The sequence below is a fragment of the Felis catus genome, chromosome E2 (genome assembly GCF_018350175.1).
Source record: "Felis catus isolate Fca126 chromosome E2, F.catus_Fca126_mat1.0, whole genome shotgun sequence".
Taxonomy (NCBI): domain Eukaryota; kingdom Metazoa; phylum Chordata; class Mammalia; order Carnivora; family Felidae; genus Felis; species Felis catus.
The window spans coordinates 33,844,280-33,870,192 of record NC_058382.1 but is presented as its reverse complement, the minus strand read 5'-3'; the positions used below and the strand labels follow the sequence as shown (position 1 = coordinate 33,870,192).

Below are 25,913 nucleotides of genomic sequence, written 5' to 3'. Positions count from 1 at the left end.
GCATGGAAAGGGAGGTGGCGGGCAGTTGCTATCATGACTCAGGTACGGACGCGTTTAGCTTGAGATGGCCATGAAACATGCTAGCAGAACCAAGAGGCCACCAGATAAATGAGTCCGGGGTTTGCAGCTGCAAGGTAAATCTGAGTCTTCGGCATAGAAATGGTATTTAAAGCTACATGCCCAGATGAGATCAACAGGGCAGTGACTGAGGGAGAAAGAGCAGGTCAGGGATTGAGTCCCAGACACTCCAAACATCTACAGGTCAAGGGGTCAGAAAAATTCAGCAAAGGACACTGAGCAGAAACAGCCAGACATGCTGAAGGAAATACCAGCAAATGTGGGCATCCTGGAGGCCAAGTGAAGACAGTGTCTCTAGGGGGAAGATAGTGATCACCTGCGCCAAGACTGCCAGTAGTCTAGCAGATAAGCACTCCTTGACATCACATTTTTATTAGTGGTGGTTTATCTTTTTTTTTTTTTTTTAATTTTTTTAACGTTTATTCATGTTTTGAGAGGAGAGAGAAAGAGAGAGAGAATGAGAACGGAAGGGGAAGAGAGAGAGGGAGACACAGAATCCCAAGCAGGCTCCAGGCTCCGAGCTGTCAGCACAGAGCCCAACGTGCGGCTCGAACCCACGAACTGCAAGATCATGACCTGAGCCGAAGTGGGACGCTCAACCGACTGAGCCACCCAGGCGCCCCGGCAGTGGCTTATCCTTTGGACTCAACCTACCTCGCTTTCTTGAGTAAAGTCCAGCGCATCTTCTCCTGATGCCAGCAGTGTGTGGAGGATTCGCTGTTTCACTTGCTCCCACTCAACCAGCATGGACTCTCGATGGTACTCCTCGGCCATGCCAAAGGTCTGTCAGAGAGGAACAGAGGGAGATGACCCCAACAGGAAAACAACACCATTTCCTTTAAAGTTCAACAGAAACTCAAAATTCCCTCAGATTCTCATCTTTCCATAAGTAGAGCAAAAGCAATCTACTTTAAAAAAATTATCCTTAGCGTCTAACACGTTAAAGAGATTGTTTTAATCGTGGTAAAATACATGCACAGATTTACCTCTTAACCATTTTTGAGTGTACAGTTCAGGATATTAGTACGTTCAGACTGTCGTGTAGTCACTACCACCGTAAAACCCCACAACTCCTTTCATCTCGCAAAACTGAAATCCTGTCCCCAATTCAACACTAGCGCTCCATTTTCTCTTTCCCCCAGCCCCTGGGAACCACCACTTTCCATCTCTAGGACTTCAACTACTTCTCGGTACCTCATGTAAGTGGAATCATACAATGTTTGCCTTTCTGTGATTGGCTTATTCCCTTCAGTATAATGTCCTCGAGGGTCATCCGTGCTATACAGCGTATGCAGAATTTCCTTCCTTTTTAAGGCTGAGTAATATTCCATTGTATGCGCATGCCATATTTTGTTCATCCAGCTGTCCGTGCACACTTGAGCTGCTTCCACCTTTTGGTTACTGTGAGTAATGTTGCTATAAACATGGATGTACAGATCTCTCTTCAAGCTCCTGCTTTCAGTTCTTTGGGGTATATACCCAGAGGTGGAATTGCTGGATCACATGGTAATTCTATGTTGACTTTTTTGATGGACCTCCATGTTTCCATAGAGGATGCATCATTTTATATTCCCACCAACAATGCACAAAGGCTCCAGTTTCTCTACACCCTTGCCTCTTTGCCAACGCTTACTATTTTCTGGACTTTTTTTTTTTTTTTTTTTTGACCGTAGCCATCCTAATGGGTGTGAGTTGTTACCTCATGGTTTTGATTTACATTTCCCTAATGACTAGCAATGTTGAACATCTTTTCATTCACTCATTAAGATAAATATATATTTTAAACCTTTGAAATAAGGCTACATATTACAATTGTCACAGTTTAAACTGAAGTATTTTTAATTGGATTATATAAATCCATGGTTTTTAATAAGCATCTAAAAAAAGACAAAAACAAAAGATTCTCCCAGTGTCTTTATTTTTTTTAGAGACAGTAATATTTTCATAGAAGGAGGCAAATCAGTAAAACAAAAACAGAGCCTTCTACAATCAGGTTTCCTACCACTGTGCTCAAAGTCACTACTGAAATGTCTGGCAAACCTCACTCCTGTCTAGAAGTGATACAGCAGGTTTTTGCCAAAATAAAGGTGCTCAGAAAGAAAAGGAAGGAAGGAAGGAAGGAAGGAAGGAAGGAAGGAAGGAAGGAAGGAAGGAAGGAAGGAAGGAAGGAAGGAAGAAAGACAAAAAAGAAGGGAGGGAGGGAAGGAAGAAGACAAAACAAAACCTTCTGAAGAGATCAGTGAAAGCAACTTCTAGACACACTAAATCATGACCTAAGTTCTTAGTCTATTATTCTTTAATTGGCAGACCATGTCTCCCATCAGCTTAAGCCCACTTTTCAAAAAGCCATTTCATTTGCTATCAGATTGGCATCTAATTAGGCAGCACCAAGGGAATGAGTATTAGCGATGCCTATTTTATTTTTGGCAACACATAATTTATACTGATAATACCCATATACATGAGCTCTGGGAAACTGCTAGAAAAATCACATACACTCTTCCTACCAATGGGATGTTTGAGTATGGACCGATATTTATTAAAATGTGAAAGAGGTAGATACCACACACACACACACACACACAAATGATTAGGAAGAAGGCTGGCATATCCTGCAAGTCTGATTTTGGTCCATTTATCAATGAAACTCTTCTCTAATATGTATTCTAAAGACACAGGAGAAATTATAATCATAAACTTTACAGTCTTCCACCTGGCTTGCTTCTTGCTGCAGTCAGGCAGAATGAACCATTCCAGTCAGTTAGCCTAGAGTGAAAAAATATCCAAGGAAAAAATCACTTTCTCTCGTTACATTAGTGAACTGAAATATGAGAGCTCCACATTTTGAAGAGAGAGAAGTACGCTGGAACAGAAAGGCGGTGGCAAGGTAAGAGAAGGGGTGATTTCCCTAGAAGATAACCAGAAATCATGCACAAGTGAACTGCAATTTCTTCTCAACTCTTCCCACTTAGTGGTCAAACCAACAACTCCCTCAGCGGTGAGCCTCTCCCAGCAACGGAAAATGAAGGGTGATGTGGCCCGAGGACCAGGGCAGGCAGAAATAAGGAGGTGGGGGAAGGCTGACAGACCGTACAGCTTTCTGAGCTTGCAACAGGTGAGGCACTAAGCTGTGGTATTGACCCAGGACACCAGACTGATGCAAGAGTTTTTCTTGAGGATAAGCCCTCTGGCTGATAAAGAAAGGCAGGATAGTAAAAGCAGCTGAAGAAAACAGACAATGTACTACCCAGAGACCCTGTTGATAAGGACGGTGGGGACACACTTCCAGCACCATTTAAGGGTCAGAGTGACCCTTAATGGGAATCAAGAGTGGGAATTAAGCAATACCTATTCATCAGGCTGCCCACCTATGTGCCAAGAACTCCTGTTTCAAGAACACAGGGAAGTCCTTTGAAAACTGGCAGTTTTCTGGGCTCAAATCCTCAGACACATCTGAGCAGTATGCCAGGCTACTCATTCAGAAACAGCACCACAACTTGAATGAACAGCACTGTGGTTCCATTCATCATTAGTGTGATAAGGAGCTTCCGATAAAAATAAATGGCCCAACATTAAAATTCTCTTCCTTTGACCATGCAACCTCCAGCTTATCTTAATTACATTAGAGCTAATGAACATTGAATTTGTGGGCTAATCAGGAATGATCAGCCACCCATCTGCCCTATTCCAGCCTATTCCCTTTAGACCCACATCTGAACCACTGGATTAGGTACAAAGAAGAGTGTCAACCAGAAGAGCTAGTGAGAGAGGATCGACAGAGCTACTAACTGACAACTAAGAGAAGGACAGTGAGGGTCTGGTCTGAGACAAAGTGAAAGGTAGGGAACAGTAGGGACAAGAAGGAAAGAAATCCAAGGGAAGAGAAAAGGAATAACCTCAAAGGCTGTGCGGATGTGTAAAAATTAAAAGGAAGGAAAGACAAACCACAGAAAATGACAGAGCAGTGGAGAACTTGTAAATTAAATTGGAATCTTTCACATTACGTGTGTAAATCTCTTTGAACACACTTAAGAAAGGAAGGCAGGAAGAGAACTGGGCAACTGAATTAAAAACAGGTGGGGAGCACTCGAACCCCAATTTCATAAAGGGAAGAGGGCAATATGCTTTGACTTCACACCCGTTTATTATTGAGCTGTTGCTGGCTTTTAGAAACTCTACATATGTTCTGATAATGTTGTTCTGTTTTTGCTGGGATGCACCAAATGGAAAAAGATAGGACACATTTGTGGATTTGTAGCTTGTTTTCTTGGCATTTCAGCAGGACATTGGCAAGTTATTCAAACATGAAATTACCACCAAAATGCCAGGAAGCTGCTCACCTTTTGTTTGAAAATAATTCTTGCTCAGTGGTTAGCCTCTTGGTGTCCAGAGAGGTGAAAGGTCTCCCCCCATGCCGGCCCCCAACACCGGAACATCTCCCTCACAAATACATATGCACACATTTTGCACTGTGGTATGTCACTTAAATGTTTTGGCTGGCTGCACATTTAGTCTCAGTATGGCACAACGTTCAGAGGCTGCCAATTCCAGAAACACATTCCGCAGGGTAAATGGATTAATAAGGCTCAGTGGCATTTGACAATCCTAATTTAATTTCATTGGTTCTCTACAGCAGGAGAATCAATGTTGGTGAGTAACTCACTGAAGTGTGAACAAGAAAAAGCATTAAAAAAAATTTTTTTTTTCAAATCTGAATCAAGTGAATTCCTCTATTTCCAGGGATAAATACTACTGCCAAGAATATACTTAATAAAATTTTAGGGATTTTTTACTCTGATAATTAAAATTTTAGGTCATTTAAAGAAATGCCTTCGGAACATCTTCTTATAAATTAGAGCTGGCAAGCTCCCCTGCTGCCCTATCTCACTCACGTCAGCCCTCCTGAGACATTTCCACCTGCAAAGAACATTTTAATGAAGCACACTGAGAAGCGTATGTTTTATTATTTTTTTAAACGACATAAATAATACATAAACATATTTTACTTGATATAAGAGTTATAAAGTAAACAGCAAAACGGAGGTTTTCCCTTCACCCCTATTCACTTTTGCCAAGACAGCCACCGTTGGCAGACTGGCATGAACCCTTCCAGCCTCCTTCCGGGGAAGAGCTGCATTTTTAGAACCAAGTTCACATGACTGCTAACCTTCCTCCTCCCTCCGTAAAGGACTCCAGTGGCCTAAAAAATCTCTCACTCCATAATGGGATGTTTTGGAGAGGTTTTGTTCTTTTAATTCTTGTCAGAAAAAAATGGAGATAACACATGTTAGTAAACAGTCTTGGAGTATCTTGAGGGAATGCCTGATGCAAAGTATTGCCGCTCTCACCGACTTAGTTATCATCCTTTGGAGCACCAAGCTCCAAGCCTTTTTTTTTTTTAAGAGCTTGGGGAAATTGTTAATATAAAAGGTAACACAGAAAGTCAAACTGTATGATAAAAAAAAGGAAAAGAAACAAAGGAAAATTATTGATGGTCATACCTGCTTTTCTGAACTGCTGATTCAGAAGAAATCAAAATACCACTTATACTGCAATAATGAATTGTCTGACCCTTCCACTTCAGGATTAATTTAATAATTAACTGGCGAATCTATGTTTCAGATGCATATCAGTTACTAAATACACACAAAAGCATCGTATCTTCCTCCAACTCCCTAGAACTCCCTCTGGTGAATTAACTAAGTAGGAGAGCTGGGTCTAGGACACAGGCTCCAGCTTCCAGAACCTGTACTGCGGGTATACACTATGCCCTCACAGTTCAGCTAGGGCCGTTTCTTACCCTCTTCCGAGACTCTTCAATGGCGGACAGCAGGGCATTGTCCTTCTCATTCTTCAAGAAACCCTAGGAAAGGGGGAAAAATGACACAACTGAGGTTAAAATTAACCTTCAAGTAATCAAAAAAGTATACTGTAGGGGGAAAAAAATAACTATAAGGATATGTACTATCCTGTCCACCTTCACCCTGACAGAAATTTCTTAACTCAAAACCATCAGAACAGATGGTTTTTCCACATGTTTCCTAGTTCCTTTCATTCTGGGAAGCACATGATGGCCGTTAGAAAGTAAAGTCCCCATGGAACAGCAGCATGAGTCCCACGTCCTGTAAACATATCAAATGTGAATGAACAGTCAAGACTGCTCTTCAGTATTTCCGACCGGCCCACATTACAGATATAGCTTTACCTATGCGGCCACTCACAGTGCTTCTTGGTCTAGATTTCTCTATTGCTTTCAATTCATCCCCCAGTTTCTTCCTACCGCAGTAGAAGCATCACCAATCATTCATCCAGGTGTTTTCCACTTATTTGTCAATGGCTGGGATACCCTCCCCCCAAAATCTACACATTTCTTCTGGGGTTTTGCCATGTGTACTCCCTATCTCAGGTCCGATGATATCAGCTCCTTGTTTAATATGGGTGGGAGGAACAGAAGACAGTCCACAAGTCTGGCTAAATATGCACGGGGCTAAATGCCTACAAAACACAACCACACAGTAACACAATGCAGACCTAGTTTCAAATCATGGTGCCTCCATTTACTGATGTCATGAATTGTGCAAAGTCACCCAAACTCTCTATTAGTTTACTCATATGTAAAATGAATATTAAATGAGATAATGCAATCAAGTGCTTGACTCAAGGTTTAATACATGTAGCTCTATTATTGGAATCAATTAGATTTAGATTCGTTGGTGACATCAAAGAGAGAAATGCCCAAAAATATGAACTCTCTGAGGGAACATAATACAGAGTAGAATTAAGCTAAAGATTTTAAGATAGGCTACATTTAAAAAACCATTATTTGAGTTTTAAAAAATTTACTGTGTGGTTAATTTTTCTTAAGTTTATTTATTTATTTTGAGAGAGAGAAAGCGGACACAAGCTTGGGAGGGGCAGAGAGAGAAGGAGAGAGAATCCCAAGCAGGCCCTGCACTGTCAGCATGGAGCCCAATGCGGAGCTCGAACTCACGAACCACGAAATCATGTGCCAAAATCAAGAGTCAGATGCTTAACCTACTGAGCCACCCAGGCTCCCCATGGTTAATTTTTGGTCACCTATTATATTTTAACAACTATAACATTTTAATATATGTTATTCAAGCAGTCCCAGATATGAAGTTGCTGATTCTTATGGGGGGGGGGGGGAACAGTGTGGGCAGGGGGGTGGGGAGAGAGGTACTATAGTTGGGCATATAAATTTAAATAAAATATTACTAATGTTCTAGGTTTCCCTGATCTCTTACGTAGTCGCCCATGATTCTCCCACACCTGTCACACCCCAACCTGGCAATACATTGGAATGAACAAGGGTAATGGCCAGGAGCCCAGGAAATGCTCCCCTCATAGGCTGCTCTGGGCAGTCCCTGTGGCAGCTGAGGGCACAACATGAAGGCTGCTCCAAATACCTACACTGCTATTTGGTGGTGTGGTGGGGTGGGGTGGGGTGGGGTGGGGTGGGGTGGGGTGGGGAAAGGCATCGTCACTCGTTTGCTAATGCAGTGGCCTCACTAAACCAGAGCACATAAAGTTAGGACCCTGTGTGGTGCATTCAAAAGGAGGCAGCTTATCACCACATCCCTGCCTCTGGCCAGATGTGAGATGATGGGAAACCAGACACGAGATGATGGGGAGGATTTTAACAGATCCTTATGTCCTTCCCAGCATATGAATCAACTCAACAAACCTTTACTGTAATTTCCCTTTCACAAGCAGTCTTTACTGGCTAAAGCGAAAGGTTTTAGTATCACAGTTTATAAACAAAGCTATGGAATTGTCACTGAATGCTGCTCGCAAACAAAGAGTAGGCATAGACTGTGCTTTGCTGCACCTCTTCCCGGCTGTTGCTCTGGGAGGTGGACTGTCTACACAAGCCACCTCTGGGGTAGGGGGGTGACAACCACTGCCTAACCAGGCCTGGTGTCAGTTTTTTTTCTTTTTAGTTGGGGTGGGAGGGGGCTGTGCCCAGCACCCCGGGCTCCCTCTGGACTTCCTCTGCTCTCTCCAGTGACCAGCCCACCCATCCAATTCCTTTATTGTAGCCACGTCTACATTTAACCCAGGTACGTGTACACACACACACACACACACTCTTAAAACACAGATGCAAAGCAATAATCAGATACATTTGTTTAAAAGCAACATAGTTTTCTGTAAGAAACACAATTCCAAATTTTCTAAGAGATGAAATGTCAAGTAGTAATGAAAGAAAGAAAAACAGATGTTGCTTTAGGGGCAGATTATACTCCTCTTGAAAATATTCATTATAAACCTACATTCCAAAAGTCTCACTAATAAGTAAATCAACCACTTGTGCATGAGCATCACATTTTAGACATCATCTTCCTATGAACAAAGACCATGAGCCATTACATACCTCAACAACTGAGCTTTCTTCTATAGCGCAAACTAGACCCCCAAGATACATAGAGTTTGAATTTCAATTTTTAATCCTTTACTCCTCTCTAAAATGAAACACTAAAAAAAGGCTACATATCATATTTTATTTTCAAAAACAACACACTGATGACCTATCTTTTGAAAAGAATCTTTAAAAGAATAATAATTTATGCAGTGGGAATAGTGCCGGGATCCGTGTGCCATCTAGTGGCAGTTACTTTCCTTTAAAGAACACACACCTCAAGGGAAAATAACAAATTAAAGAACTAGTCGGGCAGAAAAATACCTGCCTCAGCCCAAGTTTCGCACAGATCTCTCCCCTGACTTCCCTTTTCCACATGTTTCCTTTCCTTCCAATTCCTTCTGTGAGGCACCTCTAACACCTAGCATCCCAGAGACATGCCTTTAGAGCTCATCAGAGAATGGGCTTTCTGTAGGACTGAGGGCATGAAGGGTGAACTGAAGGTGCCTTTTCTCATCAGGTGGGGCTCCCTGTTACAAAGAAGACCCTGGTCACCTCCCACTAAGATGCCAGTCATTTAGCTGTGACCCTCAGAGCACCACATCCCTAACGTCCCCTCTTCTTGCCAACAAGCACTTTTTAATTGCTCAGAGTCTCCCATCTAACCGGTCTATTGCCGGCCCACTCAGTAAAAGAACACTCCACAAACATCTACTGGCCTGCTAAGTAAGATAACTACTCCTGACTTCCCCATCTGTATACTGCTCCTCACTGCCAGAGTCCTGGAAACTGACCCTCTTCTAACTGGCTCCTTGAATGCGTTTTGGTTTCAAGCTTTCTGTAACATATAATAGCTCCCATTCAGCAAGCAACTAAGGGCCAGACGCTGCTCTAAGCAATTCAAAGACATTATGGCTAATCTTTTAACAATATGAAAAAACAGGCATGATCACTCCCCCCGCCCCCATCCACCCCTTCCCCATTTCACAGGTAAGAAACAGAATCTGAGCATTTAACTAACTGGACCACGGGACCCCAACAAGGATAAGGAAGAGGCAAAATTTAAACACAGTTCTCAAGAGACCAAATGTTACCGAGATACTTAGGGAATAGTACTTCTATTTATTCTATATTTTATTTTCTTCTAAATCGAGAAAATAAAGAAAAACTTCCTTTTCTTTCTAAACAGGTGGGAGTCCAAGAGGGAAGCAAAGTATCTTTAGTTTGTTTTCTTTGTCCCCTATTAGTTCCCCTTTACAAACGATGAGTTGAAGGCTCAGAGAATTCTGTTATACCAGTACAAGTAAGGGCGAACCCTTTCATGGCTATGGGGATGACGCCATGCTAGGTGTGCGTTACACATATCTGGGTCCAGTCCCTGCTTTCAACCCAATACTAAGCTATCTCTCAGGGCTGCCTAACTGGATCATACTTTAATGCATGTCCTTAATTAACATAGGTTTAAACGTTGAAAGGGCCAAACGAGATGGTTTCTAGAGCTTCTATCAACCCTACAATGTTGTGGTTCCATATTATTTAGATCACCTAGTTCGTTAGTAGCAAAGCCTAGACTTAGAAACCAAATTTTCTGACCCCTTTTCTACCTTTTTCCATCCTACCATACTGTCTCTATCACAGCAAATCAAGGTAGAATAAACATATTTTATGACTCAATATTTATTCATTTCTTCCCCTTATGTCACACAGTGAGGGGAAGAATGAGAAAACAAATAAATATCAAGTTTGTGGCATTCCTTGAGAATGGTGTTTTTCAAAATGTGGGTCAGAACTGGTAAATGGGTCATGAAATCGATTAGCATTTTTTTTAATGAAATAAAATGCAACAGAGATATGTGGTATACATAAACACTGTTTTGTGAAAGTTTTCTTTCAATTATACAGTTGCAAGCATTTATATGTATGAAGTGGGTCATGGTGTAAAATATAATGCTTCTAAGGATCACAGACAAAAAGCTGGAAATCATTGCTCTAGATGTCAACTCTATGGTGTCTCAAAATATCATTACTGTTTATTGCTGTGGAACAATACACACTGTACAGCTGTCCAAGATCTCCAGCCACGTGTTCCATCTTTAACAGAGGAAGTGGGCTGCCCTGTAACGTATAAAGGTCTCTCCTGCTATTTGAAAGTAGAACATACCTTTGAACCCTTTCGTAAGTTAAAAAGAAAGCGAAGAAGCAATTACCATTAACACCTGTGCAAAAAATTCCGAGTTTTCCCAGACCCCAAAATAAACTCTCTTAGGCTTTCCTGATACCTTGAGGCACATCTTGTTAATGGATGCACAAAATAAATCAAAAGAAAGCACAGATGCTCACAGACACAGTTCAAAGAGCTCTGGCGGCTGAGGCCGAGGCCGCGATGCCGGTGTGGCTCCCAGGGAAGGAGTCTGGTGATGCTGCTTTCGCCGCCACTGCCCGGTGCACGCTGCCTCTCTAACTGCTTGCTACAAAACAGATGCTGAAGGCTATTTTTGCTTTTCACCTTTTTCATAAAAACAAAAGTCCTCTTTGAATTCCTTTTGGTTAGCACACAGGTACTAATGTAGGTCTTTTATAAAAGCAAAGTGGCATAACACAAACTTTTGAAAAGCAAAGGACACCTGTACTAACCAAGAACCACCCAGAACAAAACCGCAAGCTAAGCCAACTCTCCTAAAAAACGTGTGGTTACATCTCAGGTACCTGACAGCCAAACGAGCTTTGAAATGGCGCACGTTGGGAAAGACAGGCATGAAACGGCCTTATTTTTAGTCACCAGGCAGACTGGGTCTCAGAATACAAGTGGCAGCTAACTCCTACTGCAGAAGACGGGAGTGGGCACAGGGATGTTTTTGTCAAATGGCCAAATTCTCTTAGCTTATTTGCTTCCCAAAAGTGAGAACTGTGAGAAATAGGGGTCTCTGGGAGAAGAATTCCGGTGTCCATTTTAGCTAGGAAAGTAAGATGGCGAAAAGTGCTTCCCGTCTACAAGGAAGAAGTGCTCTGCCGGACAGTTACGTAAACAGTTTGAAATGAAGACTCTGAACACAGATTTCCCGGCCGTTAAAAAATTAAACAAAAAAGATACAATGATATGGCAAAAGCCGTATTTTACATGGTCCTTCCCCTTCAAAACACAAAAGACCATTCCGGGTCTCTTCCCCTTCAAAAGATCAACTGTCAACTGCAATCTACTCTGTCAAAAATTCAAAGTGAAGCCCCCACAGCAGGCCAGACTGACTACGAGAAGGTATCTGACAAAAACACATAGTGAGTGCTGTAAAAGCCTTGTATCTTCTCTCATTTAATACATACAATGTACAAATTAATAGATCTGTAACCAATATTCCAAATCAAAATAATAACACAAGCAAGCAGTGACAGTTGACAATGGTCACTGTGGATTAAAAAAACATTGCCAAGATATAAGCAACAGCTAAGAAGGTAATGAAACAAGGAAAAGAAAACTAAGCAGATCAAAAAATAAGCTTAACAGACGGAATCCTCAAGAGGGTCTGTTCCAAGATGGAAACCAGAATTCCAATAAGCACGGCAAGTAGCCATTACCTTTAGATAGTGAAACAGAGAAGGCTCTGATTTCTAAAAAGACAGGAGTGTGAGTTATACCCATTATCCTGCTTCTGCTCATTCTGAGTGAAACACCTATTCCCTTAACCTCTCCTAAATTTCCCATCTTCCCAGTTTCCGAACAAATGACCTCTTCTGAAACCTTCTCTTGGGTGAATTTTCTACAAAAGTAAAACTGCTACTTGAGGAGAAAGTGAGGAAGGACAAAGCAAGATGCTGTTTTCAGATGGGCACAACGGAAACCCTGCCAGTGCTCAGAGCCGCTGGGCCTATCAGATGGCGTGGACACGCTTTTCATTAGCTCCCTTGTGGTGCCCACGGAGAACGCCTCGAGGAATTTGCAGGTGCAAAGAGATGTTCATTACTGATAAAGCCTAAAAGATGAACAGAGAAATTTTTAAATTTAAACATTTTTAAAATTTGGGGGGATTTCATATGGTCTTATAGCATGTTTGGTTATTTCATCAGAGAAATATTTAACGCAATAGAGTAAGAATACATAAAATGTCAGCCTAAAACACCTAAGAGACAGTGAAATCTTCTTTTGCAAGGAATACGATATGAATAGCAAATCCAGGCTTTATCCTGCAACTCGGGTATTTAGAGTCAATCCCATAGCTTGTTTTCTACAAAACTTAATACTTTAAACTGTTCTTCACGGACCACATCATATTTTAAAAAGCAGATGCATAGATAGAGGTCTTTAAAAAATCCCCCTGCAGGGCACCTGGGTGGCTCAGTCGGTTGGGTGTCCGACTTTGGTTCAGGTCATGATCTCGCAGTCTGTGAGTTCGAGCCCCGCGTCAGGCTCTGTGCTGACAGCTCGGAGCCCGGAGCCTGCTTTGGATTCTGTGTCCGCCCCCACCCCCTCCGCCCCTTCCCCACTCACGCTCTGTCTTGCTCAAAAATAAGTGTTAAAAAAAAAAATCCCCCTGCAAAAAGCAGTGCTAAGCTGGCAGCTGACATCACCAACTGTACCATGTTTTTAATGCTGTTGTAGGATCTTTCACTGTGCTCTTCTGCAAAAGTCTAGCCACTCTCATTCAGCAGGTGGCAGCAGACCCTGCAAGAGTGGCTGTGAGTCCCATTTGCCAGCTCAGCAGATCCATAGGCCTGCAGGCAGCTCTGGAGCCACAGGTGGCAAACCCTGTCGCTGTAACATGGCGCCGCATGGGCACCAGGCCATCTGTCACTGTCAGGCTTCAGGGTCCCATTTTGTACCTGGTTTCTACTACTGGGCTAAACAAAGGACCACGCAATTAGGTGACAGATTTGGGTCCATTAAGGCAAAACAAATCAGTCGCTCCCATAATTCAAATTGATTTAAAGAATGGTCTACAAATTCTCACAGGTTAAATCTAACTCAATGTGTCCAAGGAGATTCTAAACCTAAGAACACACAGCTCTGAGTGTTCTCCAGATCCTTCTGGATCTGCCTAGGGCCTTCCGGGCAGCACTGACTTAAGGGGGCTGGCATGCTTGGTCTCTTCAAGGGCATGCCAATCCAGGCGTGATGAAATTCCATCTCACCTGTCTGTGCCGTCAGGAAAAGCCACAGGCCTTTGAGAGAGCCATTCACACGAGTCCACCTACTGCCTTTTGTGGACCCCTTCCTATTATCTTCTCCAGCCCACAGAAGAATGAAGAAGAGAAAGAGAAGGGAAAGTAATTACCATACAACAAAAGCCCAACTTCCAAGATTTTCAGTACTGAGTAAAGAAAGACAATGTAAGAGGCGGGACTCACCATGACCCAGAAGGGAAGGTTTTTGAGAACAGGGACATGCCATTCCTGTGTGCGGTAGTGAGGGGTGCAGGAGGGCACAGCACACCTCCCTTGTCAACACAATGTAGGCACATAACTACTAGATGCCTCTTCCTATTTCTACACCAAGTCATGAAGCAAGGGCTGCTTATCAGCACTTTGAGTTACTGTCCTTGCAAAGTAAGGCTGAGGTTAAATAAGGGCTGTCCCCCCTGTGAGGGCCATTTAAATCGCTTGTGCTACTGCTGCAAACCCAGCTGTGCCCTTGCAGGGAGCCCAGGGCAGTCCTGTTACGTTACCTACCTCTGGCCATCCAGGAAAGGAAAGCAATCTGTTCAGCTCAGTCATTGGGGGCCACGTGCAGAGGGGGATCAAGTAGTAAGGGCACAATATAAATAAGGATCGTAAACGAGGGCGATTTAGGCACTAGGGAAGAAAAAATGTTTTCGGCAGAACACCGCTCCCCGCCTCCCAAATCCAGCAAAGCCCTGCAGTAACCTTTCAGGGTTGCATAAATGAGTTTCCCCTGCTGGTCACAAGAGGTCTGGGGAGATGATGTGGCTTGCTCAGTGCTGATAACCTTACCACTTCATGAAAAACAAGCCAGAGCCTGTGTCCTAGTGAAAGAGGCCATGATGCGGCAGGAAGTGCCACGCTGCAGTGGCTGGGCCTCTGCTGGCCATCCTCTTCTCTCTCCACTACTAGAAGTGGGGCAGGGAAGAACAGGAACACTAGAAGCCAAGACAGAGATGGAGGGAGGGCAGCCAGCCAACTGTTCTCAGACCGTTGAGGTGGCCCCATGGGAGAAAGCAAGGTCAGCAACTCTGAACATTTTATCTCCCTGCGCACCCCCCTCCCTACCATCACCAAAAAAAAAAAACTAGTGCACTTGCTAGGGCTAACCTTTGGGGACATAAGAACAGGGGGGATTCTGAAAAGAAAACTTCAATGTAGTTTTGCAAATGGTATGTAACAGTGTGGCGAAGTATGTCTGGCTTTAAAAACCAGCACCAGAACCCTCTCCTCACTCAACGGTATGAAGAGATCAAAAAAATATTAATCCCACAGCCACCTGACGTGACAGGAAGGTAAGAAAAGGAGGATACGCATTAAGGGATGATAAAAATGTTTTAATATGTCTTTGAGGAACTGATTTCCATCTTGGAGACGGATCGGTCCACATTCAAAGAACCTTGGGTACTCAAAACGCACTGCGGTATAAAATGGGAATGCTCCAATAATGGCCTTTATCGTGGCCACCGCTGCCCCCACCATCCCCCAAACCCACTCTAAAAAAACTCACTAAAACAACCTCATATTGTATTAAAAAAACAAGCCACAGATCCCCTGCTTTGCTATCTAGTGTCTTTTCCCTTTGGAAACAGGAAACAAAAGCAAGATTTGGGGGGTTGTGAGAGTTGACAGCGGAGGGTGTGTCTCCAAGCCAGTGAGGTGGGAACCTAGTGGGTTTGGCCAGGCCATGCCAGGCCGTTTCCACAGCGCTCAAGATCCAGTTCTACTTAGCAAGCAAAAGGCACGCCGCTGGGGAAGGCCATGTTTGAGAACCACGTGTCATATTAACTCCCTACTGGCACACGGTGTCAGTCACTCACACTGCAGTCGGAAATCACAGCCCCTCCCACTATGCAGCACTGCCTATGCCTATGGGACGGATCATCATGGCCGTCACAGAAAAGGGAGCTTTGGTTTTGCTGCAGTCTCTTCTTATTCAGAAATTCTTTTTCAAACATTTGTCTGGAGTCCACTAAAACGAGCCAGAGACTTTTCTAACTTCCGTTGTCTCGCATGGAATTTGCCATGGTACGCTTCTGCTCTGCTAACAGTCGTTGGGATTGCACTCTCTAAAACCTCAAGCTTGGAAACGTTTTGACTTCACCCTGTCAGTGTTGAGGGAATACCACAGGATACACCATTCACCATTAATCACCATGGGTACAGGAAACAGAAAACACTGCTTAGCTGGAGTGGCAAATACAAACAACAGGAGAGAGAGCAAGACCGCTTTACGAATACAAACAGCCTGAAACTGACCTTTCGCCCAGCCCATCCTTACTAGGAAAAGGGACAAGCCTGCACTATGGGATCCCTCATACCTTACAGCTGGAGGAATGATCTGCTGGGAGGGGCCGTCAGAATGCCCGGCTCCATCGAAGCTCGGGGCAGACGGACGTGACGCTCATGACTATCCCAGGAGATGAGCACTTCCTCCTCTGAGCTGAGACAACATAATGGACCTAAAAGCTCAACTTGCAGAATGTCTTATTTTTCAATGTTCATTTATAAATGATAAATTTATAAATGCCTATCAACACAGGCCCGGGAAGACTCCAGGCACAGTTCAATTAAGTCATTTCTGGCAAGACGAGTAGGAACATCTCCACGAGTTAAGCGGCTGAAGTAAATATAGGTTTTGCCGAAAGCTCAATCCATTAGGGCCACCAGTCACCAGTGAGCCCACAAAGAGAAAGACAGGCAATCAGATGTAGACAGTAGCATACACAGCACAGCAAAGATAAGGAGTTAGGTGGCCTGAAGTTAGGGCAAATCAACTGCTTTCCAGATGGATGACCTTGAGAAAGTTATTTAACTACTGTAAACCGTACTTTATCTAACTGCAAGATGAGCTGATAATACTTCATAAACTCTGAGGCCGGCTCCCGAAATTCCAACTCCATGAGACATGGGAACAGGTAAGAAATTAGCATTGTCCTACTACCATGACTACAGTTCACTTCCAAAATAATCCATACCTTGAACCGCAAAGAAATGAACTTGGGTTTTGAAGGTGGCAACATATATTTTATATATAAAATAACCAAAGCCCACACAGAGCTAGAATGAAAACAGACTCAAAAACAAATAACATCTTTTCATAGGAATGCTGGCTTCATCTTGTCATAAAGGAGACTCATACTGTCCTGTTTTCTAAAATCCATCCTCTACTGGAAGAAGTTATGTTTCTACGTTTTTTTTTAAAGAAAGAAGAAAACACAAAGCAAGGAGTTTCAAAAGCACTAATATAAAATATTTAAAAATGTATTTTATCCATATCTGTCACCAATTTCTTAAAAGGAACAACTGGGAGCTATTTAGATATAAATGCTAATTAAGTCTTTTACTTCAGGAAAATCTCAAAATTTCCATCTTCTAACAGAATAAAAAAATAACTGTAAATTGGCAAAGCAGTGCTACTAGAGGTGTCCTCAAACTTGATTAAAGAAAAATAACTCATGCGCTCCACCTCTTATCACAGTGTTCGTGGTGACGCCATTTTACTCCTTCCTCACTGCCATCTTAGTGCCACGGAATGTTTCTAGCGGGCTGGCCGACATGCTTGCTTATCTACATTATGGCACTGCCAGAGCAGTCAAAGGTTTGATATGAATATTTTTTTTTGTAGCAAAAAGGGCGAGCCCCTGACTCTTTATTAGCAGCTAGGCTAAAACCGCATGAGAAAACCGAAGAGCTTCTAGATTGAAGAGACTTGGGAACCCCCTATAAGTATGAGAAAGGAGAGCCTCTTCCCAGGAGCCAAACTTGAGTAGACCATGGTAGAGGCAAAGACCCGGAAAGCAACTGGGTCTCTGCTATCTCCCCAGAGTACCTTGTATGTGATTTACATAAAGCCAGAGAAAGAAAATAAGATCAGAATCTTCAACCAAGTTTCACTTTAAAAATTTCAGTGGAAGGCTTTGTGACACCCGTCAAGCCATCCAACCAACCATTTTATGCAAGCGAAGCTGCAGTTAAAATGGGAGTTCTAGTTTGCTGCCCCAGAACTCTTTTATTTCTGAGTGCAAGCCTTGTAAAAATCAAGGGGAAGGAATCCCTTTGCATTCTACCACACATCTAAACAATTAATATATTAAATGTCCTTCCCAGGGTTACAAAAATTATACGGAGATCTAGGCTCTTATGCTGCAACCCTGAGATTTATGTAAGATTTATGGAATCTTTGTAGGATTCTGAACAGGGCTCAGGAAAGTGAGCCTTCCTATTTCAATGAAAAGACTGATGTGAAAATCCTCCTCTCCCTTAGTTTCAAAAACATCTATCAATTAGAGAAAACCAGCATTCAGTGAGTAGGATGAATAACAGCTAGAGCAGTAGGACTTGCAGGAACAGCTGGCTTTATAAATTTGGTATCAAGTTAAAAGGATTCTCGGATACTCAGTTCTGTGAAGATTCAACTCCTGAAACAGCTACTAAAGCATTTTGAGCAAATTCTTCATGGTACAGTTTACTGTAAAATACACTTACTATACATTCTTCAGGGCTAAGTGCCTTTAAAAAAATAAACACAGAAGTCGAAGTTAAAATCCACTTACTTCTCTTAGGAACAGCATAAAGGAACAAAGGAATAAGCCAGTCAAATCCAATTAATTTTAAGAATCAAGATCTCTAAGCTTACAATCACAAACAAGAGTTTTCCACAAGTAGCTTTGAAGTCACAACTATTAATTAAACAGAAGACACTAAGAATTATCCCCATTAAAGAGAATGAAAGTCTCAATCTATTGATCTTTTAGGACAAAATCTTGTTTTGTTAAAACACTTTTTCTTATATATTTCAATCAGCTACTACAGATCATTAACATGAAAGGGTTTTCTTCTAAAAACAAAACAAAACAAAAACTAAATTAAAATCCAGCAATTTTCTTCAGGATTGAAAAACAAACTCTTTGTAAAAGACCGTGAAAAGATGCCTGAACTCTTAAATATAGCATATTTGGATTTTTTTTATCCAAGTGTCATTTTCACCTTTTGACTAGTGATAGATTCATACCTCTCATTAACTTAAATTACCAAATAATGAATTGAAAACATGTGTTAAAATCATTCATAGAACCTATATTCCAAACATATATATATATACACATGTATATATATCTTACACTTGGTTTCTGACACACACATAAAAAAAATACACCCAAGAACCTCTGTTACACCTTTAATATTTGCAGCATTCATTTAAAAGTCTATTTTGCCCTTTCAACCAAAGACAAATTTTCAATCTCTCCCCGCTATATGAGTGTATGAGAAATACTTACTGTAGACAAAAGGATTCCATTTTCTTTCTGAGAATATTCTCCACCCTCTTAGAGAACTCTTCTATGCGGTATGCAAATTCATTTTCTGAGTTTTACAGTCACAAAGCTCTTGTGCCACAGAGCCGAATGTAAATGAAATGGCCCTGCAGCTGCCTTCAGAATGCAGCTCACCTCAACCATGATACAGCTAATTGTTAAAAATGGTGGCTGAGACATTTTCCATACATTAAATTAAGGAGCTCTGATGAAGGCGCTGGCATCCACCCACTTCAGACAAAGGAAAATAATTTGCAATTGTACCAAGGCACGGATAATTGAGTCATCTCCCATACAGGGTCAGTGTTAGAGGTTTCCTCCATCTTTACAAAATGCAAACCACAGCTCACTGTCTCATCTCACAAATCAATTCTTTGCAATGCTGCACTGGGTCAGAGTTTTAAAGGAATCTTAGTCGTGGGCAAATCCAGATCTCCAATGCTGAGATGAGCAAAATTCTCAGTTCCTCTCCCTTCCCTGAGCAGCTCTCCTCCATTCCCCACTTGACAGCTCCTCAAATCTTCCTATTGTTAAGAGTACAGAAAGTCCCCCACCTCTGAAGAGAGCTTAATCTCTCAACTAGGTGAGCAATTTCCAAGTCCCTGCTGCAGAAAGAAGTCTAGACCCTACAGGTCCCATGATACAAATACATTCCTTGGGATAAAAAGCTATACATCACTGTCTTTTTCTGTTGTTTGTAAGAGAAGGCAACAAGCAAGCTGCTTTTTAATGCTGATTAAAAGCATTTTCAACTCTGATATTAATCAAGGTATTAAAAGTGTTATAGGCAACATTTATAATTTTATTACCCTCCAGATAATGCTTACATGACTTAGGAAGTTTTCATCTCATGTACTGAAATCACATTCTCTACACCAAAAATGTGAAATATACTTAAAGGACTCATACTCTTTTGAGGATGAATTTAAGAAAGAAAAAGTAACTATCTTAATTTAAATCGCCTACCTGATAATACTTAAAAACCCATATCTTTGATGTTATTATTTAATTCTTATTTAAAGCTTTATGCTAAAGCATTTCTTGAGAGATAATCCCAAATACTTCCAATATTACTTCCTCCCTATAACAAAATATAAACGATTAAGGCATAATACACACACACACACACACACACACACACACATACACAGTCACCTACAATCCCAAAGGATCTGGTTTTATCAAAAGGAAATTCTATTTTAATATTTTACCTCATATAAGAATTCTACACTTCACATGCATCTTTTTAAAAAAACCTTACAAAGTCCATACTACTTATTACTTAAAGATGAAGTCTGAAAAATCCAAAATAACCAACTATTTAAATCTTTAAGCAAATACCTCTCTGCCCCACCCAATGGATTTTTTTAAGAAAAATATTAGAATGACAAGGCACAAATCTGAACAATTCTCAGGAGAATCAAGTACTTTTTCTATCAAATGAGTTAAATCTCCTGAATTTACCTTGAAATTTTAAACAAGCCAAGATCTCGTTTTTCAAAGGTACTGCAACAACATGCTGTCACTCTATTTACTAGGGTGCATTTATCTTAATTCCTTTACAAAACATAGGTAATCCTACCTGCAGCTCTCAAATTTTAGGAGTTACAGACCAGTCGATGCTGTTGGTCACTGCAGCTCTTCCATACCTTCTATGTGGGATGAGCTCCGTTGGAACCAGTGCTCAAGTTTTTCCCACTCCAGACAGCCAGAATTCAGGGGGTGTGGGGGGGGGGGGAGGAAGAGGAAGGGAGAGAGGAGAGAGATGGAGAGAGGAGAGAAAGAAGAAAAAGGAAAAGAGAACACCCTGCAAATGTGATATGACTGAAGCATTAAAGAGTCCAATTAGACAATGAGACTGCAGGGTCCCCTTAAAAAGGGTGTCCTGCAGCCCCAGGGGCACAGCGTCATCTTTCGTGCTGCTCCACACAAATTCAGAGAAGTCAGCTATCAGTTTGAAAGCACAAACTGATGGGAGTAACAGTTTATAGGTTACAGAAGGGTATTTTATTGTTAACGGACTGTACCAAGTTAAGATTTAAGAGGGGGAGAGACAACATGTAGGCAAGGAATGCTATGATACTTTTTCTTTTTCGACCCAAGCCACTGCAATTACTCTGATGTGAATTTTTGATGACTTCCGACATCTTGCATGGTTAATAATCGCTTCAGCTGTCATGTTTGGTTAATGTGGAAAATGCATTTGCTGCATTGTGATGCAATGCTGTGGCCACAGATTGTAACACCAGTTGTGAAGCTGGTCCCTTAACTGAGCAGCAGGAATTTGCACATGCCATGATGCTAAAATAAATGGTAGTTAAAAGATTTTATACAGCAGCAGACAGATTCTGCCATTTTAGCCTACAGGATGTGTAGATCCAACATACACAAGCATCTCAGATCGCCGTGCCCTCATCAACTGCACCATCCTTCAAACAGAACAGTACATTCACCATCTTAAATGTTTGGCCTCTCAGTAGTTAAAAGATTTCAATACTGTTTAAATAACTATTCAGATTAATTATAGCTTTGAACAGAACTGAGGCTATTTTGCGTTTCAGGAATATACAGCCAATGAAACTGTCAGTGACACAGGAAAATGCAGACCTTTTATTAACATACGCTCGGCTCAACTGTCACTTCCTCGTACAACATTTAGGGAAAATATATGATGTGTAAGTAATGAATATTCCCATTCTACCGTAATGGTTTTTAAAAGAGCTCCTCAGACAGGATTTTTTTTTTCTTCTGTGTTTTAATGTATAACCTGAAAATCAAAGACTACATTAAAATACTAACATATGCTTTTCATTGTCACTAAAAGAAACTCAATGCAGCAAAGAACTGTGCAATTTCAAGAAAGCCTGTGAAAAAGCAAAGATCAAACTGCACGAAGAACCATGCATCAGATGATTAAAGTCAGGCTAGTCAGGTAGTGGACCATCATTATCATGGTGCAGATTGCAGGAAAAAAAAAAAAAATCGAGAGAAATACCCTTCCATCTTCAAAACCAAAAACCACAAACCCTACAATTGCAATCTGTTGATTGCAAAACCAACACCTATACTGCAGAACCAGAATGACACATGGTATTTGCCAATTTTGTAATATATTTTTATACAAATATTAACTTGGCTACTTAGCATCTAGAATTTGGCTACTGGGCTTCTTATTCATCTACAGTCATCATTTTGGTATTTAAAGAAGCAGAACCAAGTTAGACTTTGTTGCTTTAAAAGAAAAACAATTAATATAATTAACTTATATTTCTTACATCAGAACTTTAGCCAATTAAATGCTCCGAGTTGAGATGTTGCAGACATTTCTGCCTTTATAAAAAACATGACCGAAAAAGAATGAACATAGGAACACACTGGGGTCTGAACAGTGCATAACGATGAAAGAACTTCTGCTACTAACATAAAAATCAACTCGTGATTTCCTTTGTTTTATTCACTGTGATAGCACCAAGTGCATAATTTGGAGGTGCATGCGTTAACAAGCACTGTAAAGCGGAAGAGCATCCTAGTTTTGTTTCTTCCCCTAACTTAAAATTAACTGCACCAACAGTGCTATTAGGTGCCATAGCAGGTATCACAGCAGTTGTAGCTAACATTCAACAATTCAAGCTTTTGTTGTTGTTGTTCCAGACCCAATACAAGGTACCACTAGCAGCTCAGAAACCACACAAGGAAGGGAGGAGGGGGGAAGGGAACGTGTGTTGGGGGTAGCTTTGAAATTAACCAGGCTCAGCTTATGCTCCAATTACCGAACAAAAGACAATCCTGGGGGACCTCTCTCTGAACCGGTGCAAGAAGCAAACTCTTTTGTTTCTGATCAAATAAATACTGCATTGGAGCCCAGTCAGTATGCAATAGGAGTCTCTGCCTGGGGACAGAAGGGGCAAGGAAAAAAAAAGAACCCCCAAACCCCCGTGTGGTTAAGTCAAACCATTTTACTGATGGTTAAAACCTATTCCCAAGGGAGACATCTGAAGTTCACTACAGGAGAGTGAGAAAACCCACTTTCATTACTAAAAAAACCCTCCTCACTGAGTCACTATTAAGACATTTTTCTCCGACAGTACGGCCAACAAATAAATTAACAGGATATTTCTTTACGCTAGAATAAATTGTAAACAAGCTCGGATTCTGTCTTCCTCCAATCTAGGAAACCAGATGAGTTGCGAAATATTCTGATTGCAAAGGACCCTGGAGCAGAGGGTACAGAAAAGCGTTAACTAACCTGCTTCAGACCCCAGGGGCCTGAATACGTACGTGGAGATCATAAAAACAGTGAAAAGCAGCCACCTTACAAAGGAGGCACTTCTCTACTTGTTTTATCACTAGCTGAACATAAAGTGATCAATTCCTAAATGTTTATTCGGTAGTCTATTATTTATTTTTGTTTTGGTTTATATAGACCCAAGCACCAAAAACTAGAATAAAAAGGGTAGACAACTAATGAACCCAGCATTTATTAATATAAGGGATAAAAATGGGCTTGTTTATACAAATGGAGATCATGTCTGATCCTTCCGACCAAAGGGATCGACACATTTCAAAACCCTCTGTGCACCACACCATCCCCAACTACAACAGCTAGTTGTACACCAGATACACACTACATAAAAAATCTAGACGCCCAAAAGTGTAAAGACAGATGGAGCTTACTGCCACAAAGTGGATTTAGGTCTCTGTGTATTTGAAAGATCTCCGAATTTCAGGTGAGGGCTTGGATTCTCAAACAGTATTCTATGCAAAATCCAACAAAGCACGCCTTTACACAGTTCCTTAGAATTCATTATAATGAGACTCTTTGATAGAAAAGCTTCAAGTTTGTTATTTCTATATCCATCTTTCTACAGATCCTACCAATCAGTCCATGAAAGAACTTCTCAGCAAACAACAGGTATAGGACAAAGATTTTTCCGAAAAAAAGTAGGAACACTTTATCCAACTTACGGCATCCAGATGCTGAAGACTCTCTGACCTTCATATAGTTAAATGGTTTGAAAGATTTCTGAGTAGGAAGAAAAGGGGGCCAATTTCCTTAGGCCTACACTTGAAATCCAGCAAGGATGAGACATTGTTGAAGGTGTGGCATTAGTATTCCTTCTTTTTTTTCTACCTGTTATCATTAATAAATAAGATTATAGAACAGAAAAGGCAAGCCACTGAAATTCTGTGGTTCAGGTAGAATTATAATAATAATCGCCAGGTGAAATTACCACGTTCAAGTGAACCACTGTAAAGCTCTAAAGTACCATGACAATATGCAGGGCTTTATGCAGAAATCAGACTTTGACAGATCCCTGGTGAGCTCTGTTCTACCTTCTGCCAGGTTCACTGGGCTGCTGGGAAGATAATGTAATATCACTGGTGGGTAAGTGCTTTTAAGAGTTAGGAATGAGAGGCCATGTGAGGTTGGGCAATTACTGTGCCCTACCCCCTAGCCTTCTAAGGCATAGCTGGATCCCGCTTCCCTTCCCCTCCATCACCAACCTCCTCCTGGCTCCTCTCTCCTCACTGAGACCTTGTTCCCTTGCCCCATGTTAAATATTCCCCCTCCCATACATTCATTTTTACTGCCACAATTCTTACCTCTAGACCAGAGGCTCTGGAAAATTCTGTCTGGAGCTATTTTCTGAACAGTGCTTCTTATCCTATCTCTAAATGTTTCAGGGGCATTTCTATGGGATGTCTTGCCAGAACATCAAAAGCTGAAATGAAATCTCAACACTCAACCAGTTAATCTTCCTAACTTCTCTGCCTCGACCGACAGCACCAATCCTTCTCCTCATTACAAACTTCAAGTTATTTCTGAACATCCTTCTTAAGCCCATCAGGCACCAAGTGTGGCAGATGTTTTATTCCAAGCATCTCTCACACATCTTTTCCTCTGCGTTTTCTCACCAACCCACCTGGTCCTGGTGTCATCACCATGCCTGGATTATTACAATTGTCTCTGAACACCACCTCAGCAGGTATCCTTTCCACTGGCCAATCCAACTTCCATGGGTCTCCACACCCCCCTCCCCTTCTTCTTGACATTTACCTGCTCCAAAACTTTCAACAGCATGTGCTGCCTACACTCCACTACTTGGCAGTCACTCCTTCCACATTTGATACCCCCTCCCTGACAGATTTCATTTCTTAGCACATAACTTCTGTTCTCACCTCCCTGACTTTGGTCAGGCTATTATTCTCATATCCTTTTTCACTTCCTGCAAGCTATGCCCATGTAATCTTTCAAAGGCCCATTCAAATCCTGTCTGTTCTGGGGGGGGGGGGGGTCTTCCCCAATACCCCAGAATTCATTCATCATTACCCACTCTTCTCCTCTGAAGTCCCAAGCCATGGAGAACCTCTTATCATTCCCACTCAATTCTGTCCATCATTTTACACTGCCTTGGACACCTTGGTCCTATTATAGAAATGTTGGTCAGTCTTGAATTTCCAGGTAGAAGATGATGGACGAACTTCCAGAGGACAGTATCCAGAATTTATGTTTATTCTAATTACATCGGTGCCTACCATAGTGCTGTCCGTAGTGGACACTCAACAAAACCACTTCACTGATTTGTATTAGTGTTCACTAGACCCCACCCAGGCAGATACAGGCAACTACTTGAAGAGGACCTAAATATTACTTTTGCTTGTTGTTTGTTCTTTCAAATCTCTTTAGCTCCCTGAGATCACTGCAGCCTTAGGTAGTAAGACGGATGCTGAGGTGGTTCTTGGCCAAAGTGCAGAGGCACCGAACTCTACTCTGTGACTAAGCATCATGACCAACAGTATTCAATTCCCAAAGTCGGCTTCCTTCTCCGTTGCATCTATCTAGTGCCAAGGAGGTTCAGGGAAGATGAGATGGTCCTGGCCCAAAGTCAGTGGCGTGGCATTCACAGCTGATCTGTCCTGACAAATCAGCTGAGAATGAAAAAGCAATCTGCTAATTTTATCAATGACATTTCACCTTGAGTATTGTTTTA

General features: G+C 41.7%; 1 protein-coding gene across 3 annotated transcripts in view; it reads right to left on the bottom strand.

Annotated features, from left to right (window-relative positions):
* NUP93 (nucleoporin 93) overlaps nt 1-25,913 on the bottom strand; it is a 104,028-nt gene that overhangs the window by 30,265 nt on the left and 47,850 nt on the right. Inside the window, exons 1-3 of one of the 3 annotated variants that reach the window (XM_006941527.5) lie at nt 20,504-20,886; nt 5,879-5,941; nt 733-861 (exon numbers count right to left, since the gene is read on the bottom strand). In XM_006941527.5, the coding sequence (XP_006941589.1) occupies nt 733-852 (120 nt within the window). In that variant the 5' untranslated portion in view covers nt 853-861; nt 5,879-5,941; nt 20,504-20,886. Of the gene's footprint in view, nt 1-732; nt 862-5,878; nt 5,942-15,927; nt 15,952-20,503; nt 20,887-25,913 lie in introns of those variants that run through there. The other 2 variants (XM_045045634.1, XM_006941526.5) reach the window with 2 other exon arrangements.